General features: G+C 38.9%; 1 protein-coding gene across 1 annotated transcript in view; it reads left to right on the top strand.

Moving 5' to 3' along the window:
• Window positions 1-26360, top strand: part of Dhc1 (Dynein heavy chain 1) — a 79977-nt gene that overhangs the window by 14300 nt on the left and 39317 nt on the right. Inside the window, exons 13-39 of the mRNA XM_027365012.2 lie at window positions 2323-2343; window positions 4557-4770; window positions 4956-5113; window positions 5263-5444; window positions 5753-5959; window positions 6608-6804; window positions 8047-8191; window positions 9347-9500; window positions 9823-9962; window positions 11213-11342; window positions 12039-12247; window positions 12704-12883; window positions 13974-14175; window positions 14886-15121; window positions 15391-15539; window positions 15796-15928; window positions 16151-16389; window positions 16608-16848; window positions 17048-17247; window positions 17774-17938; window positions 18242-18394; window positions 18651-18858; window positions 19448-19609; window positions 19926-20150; window positions 21478-21650; window positions 22443-22621; window positions 23025-23212. Coding sequence (XP_027220813.2) covers window positions 2323-2343; window positions 4557-4770; window positions 4956-5113; window positions 5263-5444; window positions 5753-5959; window positions 6608-6804; window positions 8047-8191; window positions 9347-9500; window positions 9823-9962; window positions 11213-11342; window positions 12039-12247; window positions 12704-12883; window positions 13974-14175; window positions 14886-15121; window positions 15391-15539; window positions 15796-15928; window positions 16151-16389; window positions 16608-16848; window positions 17048-17247; window positions 17774-17938; window positions 18242-18394; window positions 18651-18858; window positions 19448-19609; window positions 19926-20150; window positions 21478-21650; window positions 22443-22621; window positions 23025-23212 — 4790 coding nt within the window. The remainder of the gene's footprint in view (window positions 1-2322; window positions 2344-4556; window positions 4771-4955; window positions 5114-5262; window positions 5445-5752; window positions 5960-6607; window positions 6805-8046; window positions 8192-9346; window positions 9501-9822; window positions 9963-11212; window positions 11343-12038; window positions 12248-12703; window positions 12884-13973; window positions 14176-14885; window positions 15122-15390; window positions 15540-15795; window positions 15929-16150; window positions 16390-16607; window positions 16849-17047; window positions 17248-17773; window positions 17939-18241; window positions 18395-18650; window positions 18859-19447; window positions 19610-19925; window positions 20151-21477; window positions 21651-22442; window positions 22622-23024; window positions 23213-26360) is intronic.

Here is a 26360-nt window from a genome sequence, read left to right as displayed (position 1 = left end):
CCTTTTCCTCTTCTTTTTTCGTCCCTTCTCTTTCTCTTATATTATATACTTGAAGAAATACACACACACAAATACGCACATACTTAAAAGACGGAAACGCACACACCTAATAATAGAAAAATATGTACTATAATCTTAATATTTTTGAAGAATGTATCAGTGTCAGACGTAACGCACTTTTTCATGTTGCAGATGATCAATAATCGTGGTTCAGTATGTTCTTTGCATGTTGCTTTTAGTTGAAGATGTTTAGAAATATTGATTTGTCCATATTTAACCCTCGATAAGGACAAGTAATGTAAATCACTTTTTTTCTTCTCCTTCTTTCTCTTCTCTCTCTCCTCATTCTCCTTCTTCATCGTCTTCTCCTCCCTCTTCTTGTTCTTGTTGTTCTTCTTCTTGTTCTCTTTATTGTATTTTCTTTTACTTCCCATTTCTTGTCTTCGCCTTTATGTTTCTTATTCTTTTTCTTCCTTATCCCTGTTTTATCTCTATATATTTTATTTTTATTGCTTCTTGATAGTTAAGTGCCAACATATTCACTGTTTTATTACAAATCTCAAGATAAACCTTTGCGGAATTTCTGGCACTAAAAAGATAAAGAAAATCTGTTCCTTTTCCTGAAAACAATTTCAGTATTTCTCTAAAACTATATACTATTTCCCTAAATTCATTCACAATTTCCTTCTCCCTAAAATCATAATATTTTGTCTTCCCTTAAACTATGTGTCATTTCCTTTTCTAAAAAAAAATTATAGCTCATTTCCTTTCCCCTTAAATTATGTACTATATCCGTTTCCCTAAAACTATATACCATTTCCTTTTCCCTAAAATCATATACCATTTTCTTTTCCCTTGAACTATATGTTATTTCCTTTCCCAAAAAACTACATATAATTAACTTTTCCAAGAAACTGTATACCATTTTTTACCCAAAATACTAATTATCATTTTCTTTCCCCCAAAAGCTACATGCAATTTCCTTTTCCCCTAAACTATATAATGTTTCCTTTTCTCTAAGACCATTTCCCTTTCCCTACAATTGTATACTATATCCTTTTCTCTAAAACTTTAAACCATTTCCCTTTCCCTAAAATTATATACCTTTTCCCCATAACTCTATGCCATTTCCTTTTCCATAAAACCATTTTCACATACTATCTATTTCCTAATATCTCTCTAAAAGCTCTTCTAAAAACCTTTCCTCAGCACCCAGGAAAGGGAAATAGAATCTGGAAAATTAAGAAACCCGCAAACACGTTTCAGCTTGCTTTTAAATTTCTAAAGATAATTGATAAATAAAATCAACCGCATCCTATCTTAAAAATGAATGACCTCTGCACTTGTTCGTTATTTTTCATTTCCTTTCGTCTTCTGTTGTATTGGTATATGTATTGTAAATAGTGTTATATGTATGTGTGTGTGTTATATTATGTATAGATAGATAGATCAATAGGTAGAGTGATTGATGGATTGATAGATATATAGATAGACAGACAGGTAGATAGCTAGAAATGTAGATTAATTGAACGATTAAATAGTTAGATACATAATACACACATGTATATATATATATATATATATATATATATATATATATATATATATATATACTATGTTTTAAAAGCACTACTATTTCTTCCAGTTTTATTTACTTCATAAATACTGAAATATCCACAATACTTCAGAATTTGCTCTTATATTAAATATAACTCACATATGTAATTTACAGAAATCTACAACACGAGTTTGATTTTTCGTGTATAAATCCTCGAGTTTTTCTTCATTAAACTAACAACTGTAACTGTAACTGTCTGAATTACAGTTCATTTATGTTTCAATTCCCATAATATTCATATTTGAATTTAACTCTTCTTTTTCTTATAATCTTTTATAATCTTTTGGGATTATCAAAATGTTGTTATCAGTTTATTATGTACTTTTTAGTCTAATGTCTTGATGTCATTTTGATCGTGATTATAGTGCCTAAATCAACAAATGAGAAGAGACTATTTAATTTACTGATGTGTTTCTTTAGATTTGATTTTTAATTTTCAATATTATTTTTGCAGAGGTCTAATAAATCCATTGCCTATTTTTAGCTTCTCAGTAGTATTAATCCATCTCTCAGTTTATACAGTAACCAATATGTCTAATTAATTTAAAATGAATATTAATAGTCAGTGCTAGTAATTAGATCCTACAAACATCCTACTGAAAGAGGCTAGTAATAGGCCATATGACGTGCTTGTCAGACTGATTATTTTTTTCTTTTATTTTTGGATATTATGCCGCATGTCACCGGATGGTCTTTCCCGACAGCCTTGCTTCCCATGGAGACCGGTAAGTGGAGAGAAATCGTAAAAAAAATATCTTCTGAATTTATTTATTTTTGTATTTTATCTCCCCTATCCCCCTTTTTATTCATCTGCTCTTCAGGATTTATATTATTCATTTTGTATTTTTTTTCTCCCCCTTTCCCTTTTTTATTATCTGTATCAGCTGCTTCGAAAACAACTCGAGAAAACGAAGTGTTGCTTCACCCTTTTCTTCAAGTGTTCTCTTCGGGCACTCTGTGTTCTCACCTGGATGTTGTGTGGCGTTCTGTTCTTCACTGTAGATACGGCGTACATGGTGAAGAATTGGAAAAAATAAATAGTCGTTGAAATAGTTATTGAAATAGTTGTAAATAAGACGAGGAAGAAAAGAACAGGAAAACACACGAATATACCGAAGACCTTTTTCGTTATTTTACATCTTCAGGGACGCCCCGAAGAAGCAGTATAGCGAAAAAGCCTTCGGCATGTCCATATGTGTCCTTTTTTTCTTCTTCTTCTCCTTTTCCAGCATATCGTTTTAGTTGCAAGGATATGCGATATATGTGTATATTTACATAGAGTAACTGCGTGTGAGTGCTTGTTTAAAAACTTGTAAATAGCAAACTAAATTCATTGCCATCAAATCGTAAATGTAGAAGAATGAGAAATTAATCATTATTCTTGTGAGTGATAATGACCATCGAGTGCAAAGGAGCCATATTGGCGATATTCGTATAAAAAGAGCTTTGCAAAAAGGCTTTGAGGACTTGCTGTATGTGGAGAATGACTTAGTGAATTTGTAAGTATTGCATGTATAGCAAGTAAGTTTTGTTGAATGGAAATATCAGTATATATTGCATCCGCTTAAAAGATGTATAGATACTGTTTGCTTGTATTGTAAATTCTTTGGTGATGAATGCAAATTAGTACATTGGTGGGAAAAATTATTAAAGAAAAATACTTTGATTTGCAAAGAATATGAAGGAAATAAAGAGCGCTAGGGTTATCATCCACAAAAAATCTACAATTCCCATTTGTAAGACCGTTTAATGCGGATTTTTCTTCTTTTTGGGCTACTTTTAAAAAAAAGGCGATTGCAGACAGCATGGGATGTAATGAACATACATTCTAAGTACGAGAATTAATAAAAAAATGTTTTACGTCAAAGAATGGGAAGATAAAAATAACTTATTGAATTTTCCATACATATAGACAAGTATATAATATTAAAAGATACGATAGAATAAAAGATATATAAAAAATAAAAATCACGGAAGTACATAACCAGCATAAATTTTCACTACGAATAACGTCATTCACAAAAAAATATATTTTTCATTATATTATCCTATTTCTTTACCTACACTACAGCTATTTGCACTGCTGTACTGGCTCGCACTCACTTGTTAATTACACACTGTAAATTTGATATTCTTGATATGAACAGATTTCAGATATTCTCTACAGATGTCGGCGTTCCTTGTCCCATATTTTTAAAGTATGTATATATACCTTGTTTTTATCCAGATTCTTTGCCAGGTTATTTGCTAAAATAGGCATCAGGTGGGAGTTCGGGAAGGTCGACGATAAGCCCCAAAGGTCCACAAACAAAACAAAGACAGCCCCAAAGGCCCACAAACAAACAAAGCCAACACAAAGCCAGTCCCGGTATTAAGAACTACTAAGTATACATGATGCCAATTTAGTTAAGAAACTTAGAGTCCAAGAAAATTGGGATAATGGAGCGTGATATATGGAGACAATGATTATTAGAAAGAGAGAAATGATTGTTTTCATTGTATGTTAAACTCTACATTACGAACCGCATTCATGTTGACAAATGTAGAAAGGTATGAATGAGAATGAATATCTCTTGCAGTGTGAAGACATTCTCATTCATACCTTTCTACACTCTACGTTACGGCTTAATACGTAGAGGTAGATACTGTGGCTAATTCTTCACCGCTTCGCTATAACGCTCATGGGTATCACAATACAGCCTGTGATCCCGTGCTTTAGAGGCCGTCTCGGAAATGCATGTCACCTAAAATAAAAATAAAAAAAAACATAAAACCAATGCTAGAGAAATGCGGATTAGTAGGACAAGAGTAGAGAGAATAAAATTTTGGGAGATTGATATTTACGCTTTCCCTAAAACCCAACTAGAATAAACCACACTGTATAAGAAGAAAGAGAGAAATGAAAGAAAAATAAAGATGTTTTTGCGTCTCGTCCCAGGCCTTCGCGATATCTTGAAGTCGTGGCAGGAGATGTGTTCGGAGATCTCGCGAAAACCGTACGACTACTTGGACTACCGAGACCACCGCTTCGACAACGACCTGGAGGTGTTTGCGGCCAGCGTGAGGGAGCTCCTGCGAAGGATACACACGATGGTCGAGAAGGAACACGAGGAAATATGGGAGACGCCCATGGCCAATAAGATGCTCGCTAGGTAGATGTGGTTTGGAGAATCTACGTGTAAAAGAGGGGAAAATACCAAGATTATTTTCTTGTATATATTTCCATTATGTGTAAAAGAAAGAAAGAAAGAAAAAAGCAGGTTGATTATTATTCCGTTTTATTTAAAAGTGGATCTGAGATGTTACTCGGTTCATTATTTAATGTTAATTATTGCAGGTTTGAAAGAATAGCAGAAGTAGTTCCTAATCTGGACGTGGAAGGAAAGCTGAAGCGAATTCTGGCGCGTTTCCACCAAGAGCTCGAGAAAGTGACGCGGATGTACAACAAACAGTGCGAAAATCCCCCGCAACTCCGAGGCCTCCCACCTGTAGCAGGTAAATCAGTAAATCGCAATGTATACAAACTATTGCATTTTATCATCATCTTCTCCTTCACAATGTCAATATTATTCCTTATTCAATTACATGGTCCGTTTTGCCAGTAATCACCGAACGCGTCGCAAATAATTCGTCCCGTTATTCAGGAAAGATCCAGTGGGCACGGAGTTTGTTCCTCCACCTCGAGGAGCCCATGATGTTCTTCAAGGACCACCCGGTGCTCCTGAAGCTCCCCGAAGGCAAAGAGGCCGTCAGGAAGTACAACCGCATCGGCAGGACCCTCGTTCAGTACGAGCTCGCCTACTACGATGCGTGGAGGAAGCAGAGTGTAGGTTTCCGTTTTCTTTGACCGATGAAGGAAACGAGCTGATTTTAATTAAGGATTAATGTAAAAATATTGCGTCTAGATGATTTGGGTAGATTTATGTATCCTATTATTTTTCGCTGTATTTTCCATCACTAAAAATGTGTAATATCTAACAATGCAATTCCCAAATTACACGGTATAACATATACAACAAATAGTATAGTATCACAATATACATAACTAGTAATAACAATATGAACAACATACGAATATACATAGGAGACGTTTATCCACACGAGTAAATAAGTAAAGGAAACCTCGTCCCACAGATCAGCGACATCCAGAAGTCTCTCCGATGCACTCTCGTGGTCCAGCGCCCAGACACCGAGGAACTCTACGTGAACTGGGACCCGAGAATCTCCACGCTGCTGCACGAGGCGACGAAGATCCAGCAGCTGGGTTTCGAGGTTCCTTATATGACTCAGCTGCTCCTAAATAGGGCTCCTCTCCTCCTGAAGAAGCGCGATATGGTGAAGGTAAGAAAGGTTGTAAGAAATTGAAATGACATTGAATGGTTTTTCATTTTCGGCGATCCGTTTCTCTCTCTCTCTCCCTCTCTCTCTCTCTCTCTCTCTCTCTCTCTCTCTCTCTCTCTCTCTCTCTCTCTCTCTCTCTCTCTCTCTCTCTCTCTCTCTCTCTCTCTCTCTCTCTCTCTCTCTCTCTCTCTCTCTCTCTCTCTCTCTCTCTCTCTCTCTCTCTCTCTCTCTCTCTCTCTCTCTCTCTCTCTCTCTCTCTCTCTCTCTCTCTCTCTCTCTCTCTCTCTCTCTCAATCTCTTCTTTTTTTGTCGTACTTAGAGTGATCGGTAGGAAGGCTGACGACCTGAAGTAATTTAAAGAAATTTAAATCTAAATGACATTGAACGGTATTTCATTTTCGGTGATTTTTTGTCTGTTTTGTTTGTTTGTTTGTTTTCTTGTATGTAATATTTGTCGTACTTCAAGTTTGATCAGTAGGAAGGCTGACAATTTGGTTGCTTGCATTCGCCTTACAGAGAATTAAATCCTACTCTAAAAATAATTCTCATACCTACTCAGTTCAAACAAATCCCTTCTCCTTAGACTGCTGCAATAATAAACATAAAATATCCTTTACAACACAAACAAATACCATTTCTCCCTTACAGCACCTTCTGGACGAGCACGAGCGTGTGCTGTCGAAAGTGAACCCGACGGTGGCTCCTCTGCTGGTTCCTCACGTCACGAAGCTGAAAGAAGCACTCGATCCCCTTCTCACGTCGCTCACTTGGTCGTCTATACAAGCTCATAGTTTCTTTGATCAGGGATTTGCGGCGATACATACCTTTCAGATACTTATTGACAGGTGAAAGATGGGATTGAGTACTTTGTGGTGTTCATTAGTGTGTTATAGACAGGTATGCGGAAAGATGGTTTTGGCAGGTAAACGATTAGGTAGTGTTGATATGTTTGGATTATTGCTAGATACTGATTAGATGGTGTTGAATATTTTGGATGGAAAATAAGTTAGTTTGATTTAATGAAAGGTAAAGGATTAAATGCCACTGAATATTTTCGATGGTCATACTACTAACATTATTAAAAATAATCTTCGTTGTGAAAATCATTTGAATAATTCCAGTAAAAGTCGTGACCAGTTAAGTAATAATGGTCAAGATAATGTTGAAAATGATTATGTACATGATATCGACATACAATATTACTCTACTGCAATTATTCAGAATTAAATTCTTACCTGCATAAGACAAATCCGTCTTTGTCTGCTTCATAGTGATTGTAGAATTCATCTTTATCTTCATGAATTTCTGCCTGATTAATGTCAGTGTTATATGTTCTACAAAATATTTTCGACTCAACTAACGATCAATTCAATTATTTCACCTTTATTGATTAGGCATTTCCATCTTCTCCTTCTTCTTCTTCCTCTTCTTCTTCTTCATTTTTTCTTCTTCTTCCTTTTCTCCTCCTCCTCCTCCTCCTCCTCCTCGTCCTCCTCCTCCTCCTCCTCTTCCTCCTCCCTTTCCTCCTCCTTTTCCTCCTCCTTCTCCTTCTCCTCCTCCTCCTCCTTCTCCTCCTCCTCCTCCTCCTCCTCCTCCTCCACCTACTTCTTCTTCTTCAACCTCCTCCTCCTCTTCTTCTTCCTCCTCATATTCCTCCTCCTCCTCTTCCTCCCCCTTCTCTTCCTCCTCCTCCTCTTCCTCTTCCTCCGCCTCATCTTCCTCCTCCTCCTCCTTTTCCTCTTCCTCCTCCTCCTCCTCCTCCTCCTCCTCCTCCTCCTCCTCCTCCTCCTCTTCCTCTTCCTCTTCCTTCTCCTCCACCTCCGTCTCTTTCTACTGCTACTACTAATAATAATAATAATAATGATAATAATGATAGTCGTAAGAATTCTTCTTCTCCTTCTCCTTCTCCTTCTCCTTATTTTTATTCTTCTTATTTCTTTCCTTTTTTAATGTTCGAACTACCTGTATTTTACTATTACCCAAACTACCTTTCATAAAACCACACATTATATCAGCTCCGTACTTTAAATCCCGCAGTTGTTTAAAATCCTACTGACATCCCCCCTCAATTTCCTCTCCTCCTTAAGGGTGAATGACATCCTCCAGCACCGAATGGAGGGTGTGCTGGCAGCCATGACCGGGGTACGTCTTTACATCCTGCCAGACACGAGTCCCTGGACCCTGGATCTCTTCGTCCATAACACTTGGCTCACCTGTTGTCAGGCCGCCCAGGTACAGTGTGTTTGCTGTTTGGGGATTTTTGTTGTTTTTATTGTTGCTGTTTGGTTTTGTTTTTTTTAATGTGCATGTTGTGTTCTTGGAAGTTTTTTTTTAATTTATTATATGGGGAATAGTCGGATCCGAGATCCGTGTGATGGGATTATGTAAATATGGCGTCGCGACCGTAGATTTTTGTCTGCTATTTTTCGAAGTGCACGTTTTCTTCTTCCCTTTAAAGTAGATTCTTCAGTGTGTCTTAGATGTACTGTACTTTTCACCGCTATTGATAACCAATAGATTTAATGGATTCTAGACACAATGAAGTATACTACGCGAAAGAAATTTCTGATCATTATATCAATGACGTTACAATACCAATTAAGGCATGAAGATTATGTGTTTTTGCCATCCCCCATTTATTTTCCTCATATAAGTATTATCCTTATAACATCCTGTGTTAATATCAGTCATCAAAACAATTTTTTATACGCGAGGATTCCGATCTCTTCTACGAACCTGGAAATAACAGAAAAGACCCTCTCCGTAGATAGCACTGCATTGGACAGGATATTTGGGTACGGTGGGAGGTATCGTGGCGGTCACATGTGCGCGCTGCTCTTGTTATCCTTGGCAGCTAAGGAATGCGTTTGTAAGTACAGTGCACGGGTACGGTTTTGGGTACAGCTGTCATCATCAGTCACTGCGGTTGGCCCCTATAGCTGTCATGCCTCTTGTGAGGGTTTTAAGCCACTGAATTCGATGAATAGATGGACTTATAAAGATATTATTTAACGGTGAGGATTGGGATGAAAGAAGGAGAGGAAGTGAGAAATACGTAAATGTAATGGAAATATGGCCTTAGAAATATGTCTTCATATAGTAAACAAACACTAAGACTGTTGTCTGTAAACCATTGAAAGTATTAGAAATGTTACGCAGTGATTCATGTATATCGCAGAACCTTATAGTGTGTGGTATTTTGACACAGAGGGAAGAGAGTGAGAATGAAGGTGAGAGATAGATAGAGAGAGTCAGAGACAAACACACAAACAAACAGACACATAGACGGACATTAAACAGACACACAAACAAAGACAGAACGATAGATCCTTAAAACTAAATGAATAGAAAGATTGATTAACAGAATCAACTGCCCTATTTTCCCAGGAACTGAACAGCCGGAGCAGAGTGGTCGAAGATGCTGTCCTGGAGTTGATCGACCTCGTCCTGATGGGGGTCGAGAGCGGGCCTGAAGGTCAACACACGTTCCTCACCATCGATGACCTAGATGATGCTGGTGACCTTGACGATTCGCGATCAGGTATGTAGTACGTTAAGGAAACGTATTTCAACAAAGAGAGGCGTGAAAATAACTACGGTAAAAATGCAGTCAGACATTCTTTTTTTCTGTCCATCTTCCATTTTTGTCCCTTTTTTTTTCTTCAAGTATATGTTAAGCAGCCTCCTCCTTAGGTGTGGTATGGAAAGCCATACCACACCCAAATTCCTAAAAAAATAATATATATATAAATACCCCTACGTCACGCTATCACGCCCATCATCATCATTAAATCCCAGTAAATGCCACATGCTCTAGATTTACACATAAAAAAATGAAAAAATAAAATCGACCATTCCACCAGTGTCGTCTGCGGGAGGGTCATCGCGCCGAAGTCCCGTCCCTATGGCAGAAGGAGGCTTTTCGTCCGTCCTCGAGCTGCCCACGAGACCTCTCACGCCCCGGGAGAAGGCGGCGCGGAAGAAGAAGGAAACCCGGGAAAAAGTAAGGGCTTGCTGTGTCTGTTTGTGTCTGTTTTTATCTAATTATCTATATATTTATCAGTCTGTCTGTTTTTCTTTGTCTATTTGTTTGCCTGTCTGTCTGTCACTGAGATGCCAGAGAGAGAGAGAGAGAGAGAGATTAATAAAGAAAGAAATTACTCTCACCTTTTCTCTTCTTTCCTTAACTAAATAACTAAATGTATCCCAGAAAGAGAGAGAGAGAGAGAGAGAGAGAGCGAGAGAGAGAGAGAGAGAGAGAGAGAGAGAGAGAGAGAGAGAGAGAGAGAGAGAGAGAGAGAGAGAGAGAGAGAGAGAGAGAGAGAGGAGAGAGAGAGAGAGAGAGAGAGAGATACAAACGAATAAATAGATGGCTCTCTGGGAGGGCACAGGATATAGGGTCCTTAATAACGGTCTGCCAGCAATCGCTTAGAGTGGCAGGACGTGATTTGTAGACTGTCACTGAGGCGGTTCTTTGATCTGCTCGACTGAGGGGGGCTTCTGTCGTCAGATACTAAGGCTTACTTTTGCTTATCCCGGGTTTAGGTTGATAGATTTGGGAGGTAGGGAGATTAGGGAGGGAGGGAGGGAGGGAGATTAGGAGATGAGGGAGATTAGGAGCTAAATAAATAGATATACAGACAGCTAGGTTAGTAGGTAAGTAGGTAGGTGGATATGTAGATAGATAGATAGAAGAGCAGATAAAGAGAGAAGCTTAGATGTAAGTAGATAGACAGACAAATAGACAGATAGATAGATAGGGAGAAATATAAACAGCTTGACTGATTAATAAGTACACAAATTGATAGACAGACAGACATATGGATGGACATGCAGGCAGACAGATAGAAAGATAGCTAAATATATGAGTAGATATGTAGATAGATAGATGGATGGATAGATAGAAATATAGTAAAGTAGATAGATATATAGACGGATATAGATATATAATTAGATAGGTAAAGAGAGGGAGAGAGAGAGAGAGAGAGAGAGAGAGAGAGAGAGAGAGAGAGAGAGAGAGAGAGAGAGAGAGAGAGAGAGAGAGAGAGAGAGAGAGAGAGAGAGAGAGAGAGAACGTTATTCTTTCTATTTATCATAAAGCAACTCTCTATCTAACAATAAACAAAAACAAAAGTACTCTTTACTAATAACATCAACACCACACATATACCCAAACAATCTAAAACGCACACACGTTCCTCCTCATACGAATCCACGGAAAAGAGACGTCTCATTTTCCCTCACGCGCGCCAGGTGGAAGCCGCGGCGAGGGACCTCCGCAAGACCTACCATCGGCGCGTGCTGGACGTTCTGGTAAAGTCCGTTCGTGGGGCGCTGGACTCCATTCGAAAGCATACGAGTGTGTCAGGCAACCGGTCGCAGGGTAAGGAGGATTATGCAATGAGTGAGTCGGGATCTGATGTGTTGTAGATTGCGTGTGTGTGTGTGTGTTTAAAGAATATAGGCCTAGTGCACTTCATTACAGTTCATGTAATACTAAGTTCAGGACAGACATTCCAAACAACACATGAAAAGTTCTAAAAAGAACACAAATTACAAAGGATCATCTAGCCATCATAAATCTTCACCTTTAATAACATTCGTCATCAACGTGTGTGTGTGTGTGTGTGTTTGTAGTTAAATACATACATGTGCACATAGATGGGGATGTATATAAGTTGATTGTTCGTAGTTGTTTCTTGTCTTCATTTTTTCGTGCACGTGTTTTCATGCATGTTATGCTGACGTGTAATGTGGGTAACATCAAAGCTCGAATATCAACATTGAGTAAGTGTTGACATCAACACCGTATGCACTATAAACACCATTAAGATCATTATCACCAATAAACACCTTTAACACCACAAAAACAATTATCACCATAAACACATTTAACACTTAATGCCAATCAACACAACACCATTATTACCATAAGTATCATTAACACCATAAACACATTTAACACTATAAATACCAATAAACACAATAAACACCATTATTACCATAAGTACCACAAACACCATTACCGCCATAACCCCCACCGACGCCACCAATAACCCCCAACCCGCACCCAACGCAGGCGAAATGAGCAGCCGCGGACACGCCGCAGGTGAGCTGGAAACCGGCCTGAGCGTCCCCCTGGTGGAGCTGAGCGCGTCCTTGGTGTCCCCGGGTGTCCAGGTGTCCCCGAGCCTCGAGGAAGTGCAGGAAACCATTAATAAGGTGGCCAAAATCATCCTCTCGACGGCCAAAGGAGTCTCGCAGTGGGTCCGCTGTCGCAAGGAGGATGTGAGTACTCAGGCTACTCACGCGTCGTGTTGAGAGGGTGTGAGGGTCTGGGTGTGTGTGGAAGTGTGTACGTTTGTGTGTGTGGGGAGGGGGGTGCTGGGTATAAGTGTGTACGTGTGTGTGTTGGGGGGGAGCGGGGGTAAGCGTGTACGTGTGTGTGGGGGGGGGGGGGGGAGTATAAGGGTGTGTGTGTGTTTGTGCTTGTGTGTGTGATTGTGGGATTAATATACATCTAACTGTCTGTATATTTCACATGTGTTTATACAATTCCCCTTTCACCGAAAAAAATACAGAAAACTCTAAATATACATCTATTCAGATCTCCCTGCCAATATGTAAAAAAAAAAAAAAAAACATTCCTCCATTCTACAATAACAAAAACACCAAACAACCATAACACCAAACAACCACAAACACCAAACAATTGCAAACAATAACAAAATATAATCGAACCAGGCCGGAGAACCACAGCGCCCCGAACTGACTCCCTCCGCGCGCCGCCGGGCCTGGAGGAACCGCAGTGACGTCATGGAAGTCCCGGCGATGTCTAAGAACTACTACACGCACGTCCTCGAGAGCAAAGATGTTTCGAAGGTCATGAGTCACATGGCCAATTCGTTCCAGGCGACGAAGAACGTAAGTGGGGTTGTTGGTCTGTTTGTTTTTTGTGTTTGTTTGTTTTTTGGTGTGGTGGGGTAAGTTTTGTGTATTTCTTTTTGTTTGTTGGTTGGTTGGTTTGTTTCTTTGTTTGTCTTTTGTCGAAAGTCATATGTTTTTGTTTTTATGTTGTTTTTGGTGTGGTGGGGAATGTTTGGTGTATTTGTTTTTTTGTGTGTTGGTTGGTCGGTTTCTTTGTTTGTCTTTTGTTTAAGTTATTTTTAGTTTACTCTAAAGTTTAGTTGTTTGCGTTTGTCTATTTTTTTCGGTGAGGTATGTTTTGTGTATTCGATATATATTTTTTTTTCTGATTAGTTAGTTTCTTTGGTTCTTTTGTTTAAGTTGCTTGTAGTTAATTTTAGGTGTTTGTTTGTTTTTTGTTTCGTTTGGCTGTTGTTTGATTGTTGTCTTTGTTTTTTGTTTGATAATAGATTTGTCTTTTATGAGGCATGTCTTATGTTTTCGTTTTGTTTGTTTACTTGTTTTTGTTATATTACGTGTTGATTTATCGATGTTTGTATATACTTTAGTTTGTTTTTGTTTTGGTGTGTTCTTTTGTGATTTCGTTTTCATTTGTTTGTTTGTTTGTTAATTTCTTTATTTGTCTGTTTTATTGTTTACTTATCGATGTATCTGTATACTTATTTATACGCGTTGTTGGTCTATTCATCCATTAATTCATCTTTATTTCTATTGGTTTTGGTCTTTTTATTTGCTAATTCATTCATTTATGTTTATTTATTCTCTTAGTTTTCAGTTTATGTATTTGTGTATTCCCTTAGTAATTGCTTGTTTGTTCCTTTCTATCAGCTTTTACTATTTACTTTATCTATTTATGTCATTCATTTGTCTATCTCTTTACTCTGTATTTATTGATATTTGTATTCATTCATTCTTATTAAAGTAGGAATCTATTTAGTTTTACTTGAAATAGCAACAGTAGTAATGGTGGAGGTAATAATAATAATACACCTGCTATTACTTCTACCACTACTACCATTTCTACTACCCCTACCACCATTACTACAAAAGCAACAACACCACCCCTTATCCCTGTCTCACTCTCCAGGAGGTCCACCACACTTTCGCCGCGTGGGACCGATATCACCATCTGTGGCGGACGGAAAAGGAGCAAGCCATCCGGGACTTTACGAGCCACTCCCCCTCGCTGCAGGATTACGATAGGAAACTCACAAGTTTCGTGAACTTGGATAAGCAGATACGACGGGAGCCTTCGCGGTATCGGGTGGGGGCGCTGGCTATTAGTACGGGTGAGTTTGTTTGTTTGTTTTTTTGCGTTTTTTTCCTTCTTTTCTTTTCTTTTTTATTAGGGAGTGGAGGTTCTGTTAGATTTTTTTAAATCATTATTATCATTGCTGTTTTTGTATCAGCATTGTTATTGTTAGTAGAAGTAGTAGTAGTATAATTCCTCACTATTCTCGTGCTTTGTGTCTCGTTTTTTTCATCATAGTCTTCTCTTTTTCATATCCTTTTCATCATCATGATTACCATTATTATACCTACTATTATTATTTTTTTTTTGCTTTCTCTCTTCGCTGCCTTCACCGAGTCCTTTTGTTTATAACTTTATTAATACTATTACATTAAAGTTGATATTTTTCCCGTTCTTTAGATTTAATACCATTTCCCCTGGATTGAGTCTCATTATAGATACTGCTAGTCATGTTATCTAAAATCTCTTCAAAGTTGGTCCGATATCCGAGTGCAGGCAGGGGACATGTCCGCAGAGGAACACGCATACTGATCCGGAATGCTACGATGAGGTCCCGACTTTGACCCAAGCAACTAATGCCAGTACTCAGCTGATTTGGCTGAGAGGGGCAGAGATTGAGATTTTAAAGCCTGCATTCCACCACTTAAATAACTAGATAAAACAAATAAGAAAAAATATATCAATAAGTACACACATAAACAAATAAAAACCTCCCTAAACCTCCAACCCCTCGTCTCCCACCGCCAGACAACCTCAAGAGCGCCCTCGTGAAGGAAACCTCCCTCTGGGTCGACAAGTACGGCGAGGCCCTCAAGACCACCTACATGAAGGAGATGGAGCGCCTCTTCGCCCAGCTGAACGAGCTCTCCCGACGCCTCGAACGCCCTCTCAAGGACCTCGACGACATCAAGAGCGCCATTGACATCCTCAGGAAGACTCGGGACTTGGAACTGGATATGGATGATGCTATTGATCCGATCGAGGTGAGGTTGGATGAGGGATGCCGAAGGTGGTGGTGGGGGGGGGGGAAGGTTATTCTTTGTTGTGTGATTTTTTTTTGTTTTGTCTCTCTTTCTGTTTTGTCTTTCTCTTGATCTCTTTCTCTCTTTCTCTTTCTTTTTCTCTCTCTCTCTCTTTCCCTTTCTCTCTCTTTCTCATCTCTTCTCTTCTCTATCTATATATCTAATCTATCTATCTATCTCAAAATAATCGGACATTTTTTTAAATAATCGAACAATACCTTATTTATCAGGAGTCCTTCGGCTTGCTGGTGAAGTACGAGCTCGGACTGACCCAAGAAGAGGCCGAGAGAGTCGACAACTTACGCTTCACTTGGCAAAAGGTTCTCGCACAGGCTGTCGAAGTCCAGAACCTGCTGTCACGCGTCCAGCCTTACTTTAGGTCAGACGTCTGCTCGTATTTTAGATCTTTCTAATAACAAATGTAAATAGATTGATAGATAGATATATAGATACAGAGAGAAAGAAATCCGTTTTGAAAATTTGTTATAGAAGGGAATTTCGTGTCAAGATAAAGAACTAAGATTGAATCAGACAGATAAAGGAATACAGATACAGAATTAAATCCGTTTTGAAAATCTTGTGACAAAGAACTAAAATAATATATCTATTTATTTATTTTTTCATCTTCATTGCAGGAATGAGCTCATCCACAACGTTGCACAATTCAAGAAAGATTGCAACAAGTTCGTCCATGACTATCGAGCTCAGGGGCCGATGGTGCCTGGACTGGACCCACGTGATGCTTCTGACAGGCTCATTATTGCCCAGGTAATAATCACCCATTTTGGGGCTTTGGGAAATAATGATGGAAGGCAGTAATGGAGGCATGGATTTTGTACAGATTGCGCTCGATGTTCATTCCTAATACCCATTCAAAGAGCATGATTCAATGCCAGTGAACATAATATGGACATCATATTCCCATTCTAAATGATACCCTATACCTTCTCCAACGATCTCACTAAATCCCACGTAACGCATTCCTGACAGAACCGCTTCGATACCCTGTGGCGAAAACACTCCAGCTATTCCGTGGGCGAGGAGCTGTTCCGTCTTCCCCGTTCGGAGTTCCCCGAGCTGGGACAGATCCGCAAGGAACTCAACCTCCTCCAGAAGCTCTATAAACTCTATAATGACGTCATCGATCGCGTGAGCTCTTATTATGACATCCCTTGGGGCGAAGTCAACATCGAGGATATCAATAATGAATTAATGGAGTTCCAAAACAGGTGTGTGTTTTGTAGAAATTACTTTCACGACAGAAACAGACCTGTCCTGTTCCAGCAGTTCCATTTCATACATAAAATTGTTCTAATCTTTACCAATATTTTGTAGCAACACAAATTATCAACATCAGATTTTGAAAATAGAAGCACATTTAATGAAAAAATGAAGATAAGACTAGATTTCCACGAGGCACTCATCAGAAATTTTCCTCTCTCCACAGATGCCGAAAGCTCCCGAAGGGCTTGAAGGAATGGCCAGCCTTCAACACCCTCAAGAAGACCATCGACGACTTCAACGACATGTGTCCTCTCCTCGAACTCATGTCCAACAAGGCCATGAAGCCGCGTCATTGGCAGCGCATCGCGGAGGTCATCAGCAGGCCGCTGGAGGTGGACAGCGACAACTTCTGCCTCAGGAACATCATGGACACCCCCTTGCTGCAGTTCAAGGAGGACATCGAGGTGAATATCCTCGGTTTTCGAAGTAGTAGCATGATTGTTCTTGTTTAGGGAGATGTAAAATCATTGCGATTAAACATCTGTCTTCTTAATATATTTTTTACGGAAATTTCATTTATCTATATTATGAATCAATTCTGTACAAAAGGGAAATTAATACGCCATTTTTTTAATGAATCATTCTAATTCGCACACTTTCCAGGACATCTGCATATCAGCCGTGAAAGAGAAGGACATCGAAGCCAAGCTGAGGATCGTGACCAACGAGTGGGCCGGACACGACCTCACTTTCTCGACCTTCAAGAACCGAGGGGAGCTCCTGTTGCGCGGGGACACGACGGCCGAGGTCATCACGCAGCTGGAGGACTCGCTCATGGTCCTTGGCTCTCTGCTCTCGAACAGGTAACATAACTAAATGCGCTTTTCTGACCCGTATGTTTTTTATCGTTTCAGATGTAGTAGTATGTAATGGCTCTGGTCTTCTGTGTTAGTTTTTAGCCATGTACAAGTGCTTACTAATTAGTACAGGTACAGGCTCATTTTTAACAACTATGTTTTTTTAACTTTATATTAATTTGGTATCTAGCTCGTTGTAAAGCTTTTCGTCTATTTTCATTATTCTAAATAACAATAACCACCCATTAATTATGTTCAGTATGTTATTTAGCTTGTTATGCTCAGTTGATCACCATGGAGGTGTTTCTACGAAGGAAACTCATTATAGAACTGAACAACAGTATTATTTATATTTCCTTATTTTATATTTTCTTTTTTTGGGGATGTCTCCTTATTCCAACTCCCTTTAGATACTCAGCCTTTCTATAAAAAAAAAAAAAAACATACCATAACAGATGCTTTAATTCACATCACATCAAACCATTCCCTTCCGTGATAATCGTACATTACATTTACAATGAACTTCGAACAGGTACAACGCCCCATTCCGAAAGCAGATCCAGAAGTGGGTGAGCGATCTGTCCAACACCAACGAGATCCTTGAGAGGTGGCTCTTCGTCCAGAATCTGTGGGTGTATCTCGAGGCTGTGTTTGTGGGCGGAGACATTGCCAAACAACTGCCAAAGGAAGCCAAGAGGTGAGCTAACAATCGCCAAAGGAAAACAAACGATGTATAAACACTGGCTAAAGAAACCAATAGGTTGGCTATCAGTCGCCAAAGGAGAGCAAACATTGAATAAATACGTATAAAATAATAAGCTAACAATTGCCTAAAGAAATCAAAACGTGAGATAATAACCAATGGTTTGGTTTCATTGCAGGTTGTGAAATACTGATCTACAAAATAAAATCTATATAGACATTTGTTATATAAAACATGGTTGATACAGATGCTACACACAATGTCTTAAAAACGTTAATTTGCATTTTTCCTTTCAAGATTTTATGTGATTGACAAGAACTGGCAAAAAATTATGGCACGAGCACATGACAACCCCAACGTAGTGACATGCTGCGTGGGAGATGACATGCTGAAGCAACTGTTGCCATATCTGCAAGACCAGTTGGAGGTTTGCCAGAAGAGCCTCTCAGGGTAAGAATTATGACAGCAATTATATTAGGGTTGGGTTTTATGTTAGTAAATATGGTGCTGATAATGGTAAAAGTGATAATAAAGCTGATAGTGATATTATTGCTGTGATAACGATACTAATGCTGGTGATAATAGTGATAATGATGATAGTGTCAGTGAAAATAGTAGTCAATTAAATTATAAACATACTGTACATACACATTCATTCCTTTCTAAGAACATTAACAAGAAATTCTCACTTCATTCATCCGTTCAGATACCTCGAGAAAAAACGGTTGATGTTCCCGCGCTTCTTCTTCGTTTCGGACCCGGCGCTGCTCGAGATCCTCGGCCAGGCTTCGGACTCGCACACCATCCAGGCTCACCTCCTCTCCATCTTCGACAACACCAAGACCGTCCGTTTCCATGACCAGGATTACGACCGAATAGTTGCTATTTCGTCGTCGGAGGGGGAGGTTGTGCAGGTGAGGAGGCGGGAAGGGAGGTTGTACAGGTGAGGAGGGAAGGGAGGTCGTGCAGGTGAGGAGGAGAGAGGGGAGGTTGTACATGTGAGGAGGGAAGGGAGGTTGTGCAGGTGAGGAGGGGTGAGGGGAGGTTGGGCAGGTGAGGAAGGAAGAGAGGTTGTATTGGTGAGGGTATTGTGTAGGTGAGGGAGAGGCTATATTGAAATGGGAGAGATTGTACTGATAAGGGAGAAGTTATGCAGGAAAAGGGCAAGCTGAAAAGCTGATTTAGAGAAGATGCGGAGATATGGCCATATCAAGAGACGTGCGTGCTTGCTGGTTGTGTTATGTAGATTTGTGTGTGCGTTCGTTTGTGTGGATATCTGTTTTGGTTTCATTGTTAGACCATGCGTGTCCATTTATATCTCTTCATCTGTTTATTGTCCATTACTCGATTACCATCCGAACGAAGTACAGTTTTGACATAAGGGCTGTACAAAGAAGTCAAATGAAAAACAATAAATAAAACACAGCCGATATATACAAATTACATCACACTAACTTTTGACACTGCATTATATTCTTAATATTCTTGTCGACTCACCACCAGCTCGAGAAGTCAGTCCGCGCCGAAGGGAGTGTGGAACTATGGCTTATGAAATTACTCCAGATGTCCCAGCAGTCTGTCCACGGGATCATCAGGCAAGCTCATCACGTGATACAGGACCCGGATCTAAACGTCCTACGCTTTCTGGAGCAATTTCCAGCTCAGGTAAAAGATTTCACTTTTTAATGGCTTATTTTCCTCGTCGAATTTCCTGAAGTAAAAGTCAGTAGCCCTTAACACTTTCCTGAACAATTTACAGTTTAGGTAGATTATTTAGCTAATTAATGATGATACAAGTAGAGTTTGTGATATTTATCTTAATGTTCAGTTTCATTTGTCGAATTTCCTAAACTATGTCCAGATAATAATAACGATAATGAAAAAAAGCAGTTTCCAATATTCATTCTAATGATGAAACCCCTTTTCGTTGAAATTCTCCCAAAGAAATTCCTGCCCTAACCTGACCTCTCGCTCGCTTCAGGTCGGAATCCTGGGCCTTCAGATGATCTGGACACGTGACTCGGAAATGGCCCTGACGCAGGCCCGAGCCGACCGCCGAGTCATGCCGGAGATGAACAACCGTTTCCTCGACCTGCTCAACCTGCTCATTAACCAGACGACGCGCGACCTAGAACCTGTGCAGAGGACGAAATACGAGACCCTCATCACCATCCACATCCACCAGAGGGACATCTTCGATAGTATGGTGAGGGTGTGGGGGTGTGTGGGTGGGTGACTGAGGGGTTTCTGTCTTCTTATCTTCTTCATGTACGTCTTCTTTCCTCCTTTTCTTCTTTCTTATCCCTCGTTTCCGTCTTTTCTTCTTTCTTTTTACTCCTTTATCTTCTTCCTTTCCTCATTTTTCCTTCCTTTTCTTCTTTTTCTTCCTTTTCTCTCCTTTTCATCTTCGTCTTTCCTCCATTTTTCTTTCATTTTTCCTCCTTTTCTTCATCTTTTCTCCTTTTCTTCTTCCTCTTTCATCCTTCCTTCATTTTTTCTATTTTTCTTTGTTTTCTTCTTTCCTCCTTTTCTTTTCTTCTTGTATGAGGCTGGGTGGATGAGTGACGAGAGATTTTTTTTCCATCTTCTCCCTTTCTTTTTCTTTTCGTATTTTTGTATGTGGGTGATCGAGGAGAAAGTTGTCTTCTTCTCCCTCTTCTTCTTTTTCTCCTCCTTCTCCTCTTCCTCTTCCTCTTCTTTTCCTTATGTTTATTTTCTTTCCTTTCCTCCCTTTTTCTTCTTTTCTTCATGTATGAAAATGAGTAAGTGAGGAGAGATTTTTTCTTCCTCATCTTCTGCTCCTCATCTGCTTCTGCTTCTGCTTTTTTTTCTTCTTCTTCTTCTTCTCCTTCTCATTTCCTTCCACCTTTCTCTTCTTCTCCTCCTCCTCATCCTACTTGTTTCTTCTTTTTCTTCTTTTTTGTCTTACTAATCTCATTCCTATTAGTATTATTCCTCTTCTGTTTCTTCTTCTTTCTCATCTTGTCATTATTCTTATTCATCGAGCATGGGTGCGTGAGAATTTTTTTCTTCTCTTTCTTCTTACTCCCTTTCACATTTTTCTCCTTCTTGATATTGCTACCCCTGTTCTTATTAATTCGTATTTCTTTCTTAGTGTTTGTCTATATTTTGTATGGAGTATTGATAAGTGAACGGTGTAATCTGAACGAAAATGTTTCAAAATTATTTTTTACTAATCATTTATTAATCCATTATTAAACTATCATCTATTACACTGCACTATCACTTTATTATATTGATTAAGTAGAAACGCCCTTCCATTTAATAATACTTTATTGAATCCAGTCCTTAGACACACCCTCCCTCTATTAGCGATTCATTAAATTCATTGATTAGACACACCCTCCCTACTTTACTATCTCATTAATTATAGTTATTAGACACTCTTCCCATAGTAATTAATTAATTCCAGTTATTAATAAGTAACACATTAACTGCATAATGCATATATTTAACTCACTCTTCCTCAATAATTCAATAACTAGTTGTTATACATACCCTCCCTGTTGCAGTGTCGAAACAACGTGCGTTCTGTGATGGACTTTGATTGGCTGCGTCAGAGTCGCGTGTATTTCAGGGAGGATGTCGATAAAACGAACATTGTCCTCACTGACGTCACTTTCCTCTATCAAAACGAGTTCGTGGGTTGTACGGAGCGACTCGTTATCACACCTCTGACAGACAGGTGTGTGATATGTTATTAAGATTTCAAAATAAGCGTTGGTTTGTTGATAGCTTGCCGTTTTATATATTGTATCCCTGTGGTTGATGACGAATATTATTAAAGGTGAAGATTTGTGATAGCTAGATGATCCTTTGTAATTTGTGTTATTTTTTTTATATTTTTTGTGTTATTTGGTATGCGTGTACTGAAATTAGTATTATATGTACTGACATGAAGTGCACTAGGCCTATATTCTTCACACACACACACACACACACACACACACACACACACACACACACACACACACACACACACACACACACACACACACACACACACACACACACATACACGCACACACACGCATACACATACACACACATACACACATAAACATATACAACCATACACACATACATAAACACAAACACACACATACACATACACATACACACACATACACATACATGCACACGCAGATACGCGCGCGCGGGCACACACACACACACACACACACACACACACACACACACACACACACACACACACCCACCCACACGCACGCACGCACGCACACACACACACACACACACACACACACACACACACACACACACACACACACACACACACACACACACACACACACACACACACACACAAACACACACATACACACACACACACACACACGCACGCACGCACACATACACACACACACACACATGCTAAAATAAATATAGTTATTGATAGACATATCAGGAAAAGAACATACAAAAGCAATGTTTCTTGACCTCTTTCACCCTGTAGGTGCTACATCACGCTGGCCCAGGCGCTGAGCATGAGCATGGGCGCGTGTCCCACGGGGCCGGCAGGAACGGGCAAGACGGAGACAACCAAGGACATGGGGAAGACTCTTGGCAAATATGTGGTCGTCTTCAACTGCTCGGATCAGATGGACTACCGCGGCCTTGGAAGAATTTATAAAGGTAAGATGGCTGGATACTTTCTTTTTCTCTTGTTGCAAAGTATTTTTTTTCTATAGAGAGTATGTTTTTGCTGACTCGATTCGCTCTCATGATGTATTGCTTTTCGTTAATGAGCCATCATTATCAAAATAGCGGTTTTCACTCCTTACTAAAACACCTTATTAATATGTGCTTTCTTCCTAACGTCGTCTATTCCTCAAAATTGCACTCACCCTTAGTATAGTACACACCCCAAACCTTTCACTAATCTTCCATTCTCTTTCTAAATTCCCTTCACAACCCTTCACAAATGATCTGCCATTTTCTTCCTAAACTCCCCTCACCCTCACCACACCCTCGCCACAGTGTATACCCTCCAACCCTTCACAGATGACCCATCAACTAACATACAGACACTCCATAGGCCTAGCACAGTCGGGGTCATGGGGCTGCTTCGACGAGTTCAACCGCATCGCCCTGCCCGTCCTTTCCGTGGCCGCCCAGCAGATCGCCGTCGTCCACGCCTGCAAGAAAGAGCGTCGGAAAAACTTCACTTTCACGGATGGTGACACTATCAACATGAACCCTGAATTCGGCATTTTCCTCACCATGGTACGTAGACGGTTGTTAAGCTAGTTATGGGGCGTATTGGTGTCCGCTCGTTCATTATTGGTATTCTCTATGGTGTGTGATTATTTTTTTCATATTTTTCTGATGGGGAATAATAACATTAGTAGTATTTATCATGATGGTTAAAGATTACAGTTTATAGGCCTGACGGTATTATATAACCATATTTCCCCCATGCATCATATCTTCAAAATTCATTAAGTGATTTTAAATACCGATTATCGTTAGATCATTCTGTAAGTTGCATATTTCTTATTCAGTTCTGACTTATTTATTCAATTGTCCATGTATGAAAAATTGATATTTGCTGGGTGTCATTGATTTCGTGGTGCCATTGATAATAGTTTCTAATTACTATGCAGTTCATATGAATGTGAAGGGTATATGAAAAATTACTCTCAGTTGATGATTAGATGTATTAGTACTAAGGAAGGTGAGTGCATTGAGTACATTTAGACATTATATGAATGATTGAGAGACATTTGAATGAACAGAAAAGTAACATTTGCATTTGGTGTTAAAATTTGCCCAGTATCAAGGAATACAAAACTGGAAATTTTATCTGGACTAAATTTCTCCGATTTGTCAAATCTCTTTTCATTTTAATCAGCTGGCACGCAGTATGTATGTTATGCAGGTTTAAAACTAATATATGATTTTCTTGGTAAATGAAACGTGCTGTCGCCAAATACTTTATTTTTCACAAAAAGACGTAGTACCCTAAAGGGAGAGTTATCAATTTTCTTGCTAAGGATTGGTCGGAGAATAGGCAGGATACTAAACTTCATATCCGTGTAAATTTATGCAGGTTTTGGTATAAATCACATTTATTTTTTGTCGAATATGATCAGCAGTCTCAAATATTTTACCTCTTTGTTTTCAGTTATATCTTTTGCTAATATACATTGATATTTTCAGATAATTTTAGTAGGATTAAGAAATATCACAATATAACCCTGTTTTTCTTTTCTGTTGTCTGTGGCCTTCCAGCTGATGGTGTTTTATGGTAACAGTGGTTTCGTTTTAACTGTGGTGCTTCTGCCTCTGAAGGCTTTTAAATGCGTTGCTCAGTTTAAAAATGCTTCATCAGACCCCTGCCAGAATAAATGCTTCACTGGAAGCCTTAAAAAGAATCTCTCATTGATATGAAATATATCAGTGATCCATTATTATGGATTTTAGACACATTTATTCTGACGCTAAGACAAGCAGAAGCTGATATGAGCAATCCATTCGAGGATTCAACCTAATGTTTGGCAAACGATGGCACAAACACAGCGAAGTACATGCACGAAAGCGAGCAATTTACACACGCACACACACACACACACAGTTTCTACATACATATCAATAACAGACATCATCGTCAGCACCCATTTTTTCATACAGCCCGTCCTTGCGAACTCAGCTTAGTTCACCTCATATTTATGTAACATTACTTGATTCTGGATGGATTGCTGATATTTAAACGATAACGCTTATCGCCGATGGTCACCTGAGGATTGAGTGAATCCTCGGAGAACTGGTGATTGGCGTCACGCTATAAAGTCACCCTTTCATGATTTACAAAGACATGTTAACCTTGGAGTCTGTGGCAACATGTGCTTTGTTTAGTTGAATTAAAGGTAGCAATTTATACTCAGAAAAACGGTGTATTAGGCTTGGTAGCTGGAATTACTACATGTTCCTTGTAATATATTTAAAATGTTACTGTATGTTTGACGCACAATTTATAGACTTGTGTGGTAATTGAGTAGTTTTGTTGTGTGTTATGGACAGATTCATTTAATGAATTATTATCACGGAAATGCTTGTAGATAATTAGCATAGACTGTCTACAGATCTAAGTGTTCAATATATATACACATGTCGAAATGAAAGGCCAAACCAAGTCTATGAATTGTCAGTAATGAAATTATTTCGTCTTAACCGAGGTACGAATGGCCCTGTATGGCTTAATGGTAGAGGTTCCCAAACTTCACATAATAGACTGGCCCTGTTTTCCTCATTTAACATTTAGAAACGATTTCCTTTATAAATATGTTTATTATATTTCAGAGAAGTATCGAAGTACGCTCTGTATTTCGATTTATTATTATTAATCAAAGAAATGCATTGCAGTTTCTCTCGCTCATCTCGAACGAGACTGAACAACCAGTTTAGTATTAAGATCACGTTAGTAGATTCCGAGGATAAACATAAGCGATATAATTCTACTTAGATTTTTTTCTCAGTCCAGTTACTTACTTGTTTGGGAGCCTTTACTTTTACGGCACATGTAAATACGTGTAGAAAAATAATTCAAACGTAAATGTGACTTGTACTGATATCTTAAACTTTGTACATATTTTTTTTCTTTTCTTTTCTTTTTTTGGAATGCTGTATTAACAGTAATATCTACAGACATTTAGAGTTATGATAAAGATATTGATTAATCATATAACCTTTGTTGTCAGACCATAAACGTTATGCAGTCACAATACCTCAAATGCTTTATTTTTGCCGCTGTTACTGCAGTCTTAGATATTTTGAAAAATTACAATGCTAAAGAACTATAAGAGAAAAAAAGACATTTTTTCCAAGACACTTCAGTAGCTGTTCTATCGATGTGTCTCTTTCAGGATTAGTATGAAATTATATTCCAAACTCTGTACTGAATGGAACGCTTAGTTATGTTTCCTTTTTTTCTTATTTAATTTGAACAGAATATAAGGACCGATAAACAGGTAATTTCCCCGCACCCATGATTTTTTTCCCGACATGTTAAGCTTTCTTTCACTCCTTACAAAATCACTTCACATATTCCTCTTTTTCTGCATTATTTAATTGTTAATTTATGATGGTACATTTCTTATGATCTGTTAAAAATGAAAATTTAAACTAATTGGAAATTATGATGAAATATGTTGTCACTTTTTTGTATGTTCATTGACTGTGTTTCTTTTGTGAAACAGAAAAAACGCACTGAAGAATATAAGGTAATATATTTACTAGTGATAAAGTGTATACACATTTTTTTTCTCTCGCTGTCATTTTGCATCAATTATTCCCGGGGTTTATGTGGATTTGTGTACGCGTCTGGAGGGTGAGGTGTGTGTGTGTGTGTGTGTGTGTGTGTGTGTGTGTGTGT

Source organism: Penaeus vannamei, chromosome 15 (assembly GCF_042767895.1).
Source record: "Penaeus vannamei isolate JL-2024 chromosome 15, ASM4276789v1, whole genome shotgun sequence".
NCBI classification, from domain to species: Eukaryota; Metazoa; Arthropoda; class Malacostraca; order Decapoda; family Penaeidae; genus Penaeus; species Penaeus vannamei.
The sequence above is the reverse complement of the archived record's forward strand: the minus strand, read 5'-3'. Positions and strand labels throughout refer to the sequence as shown.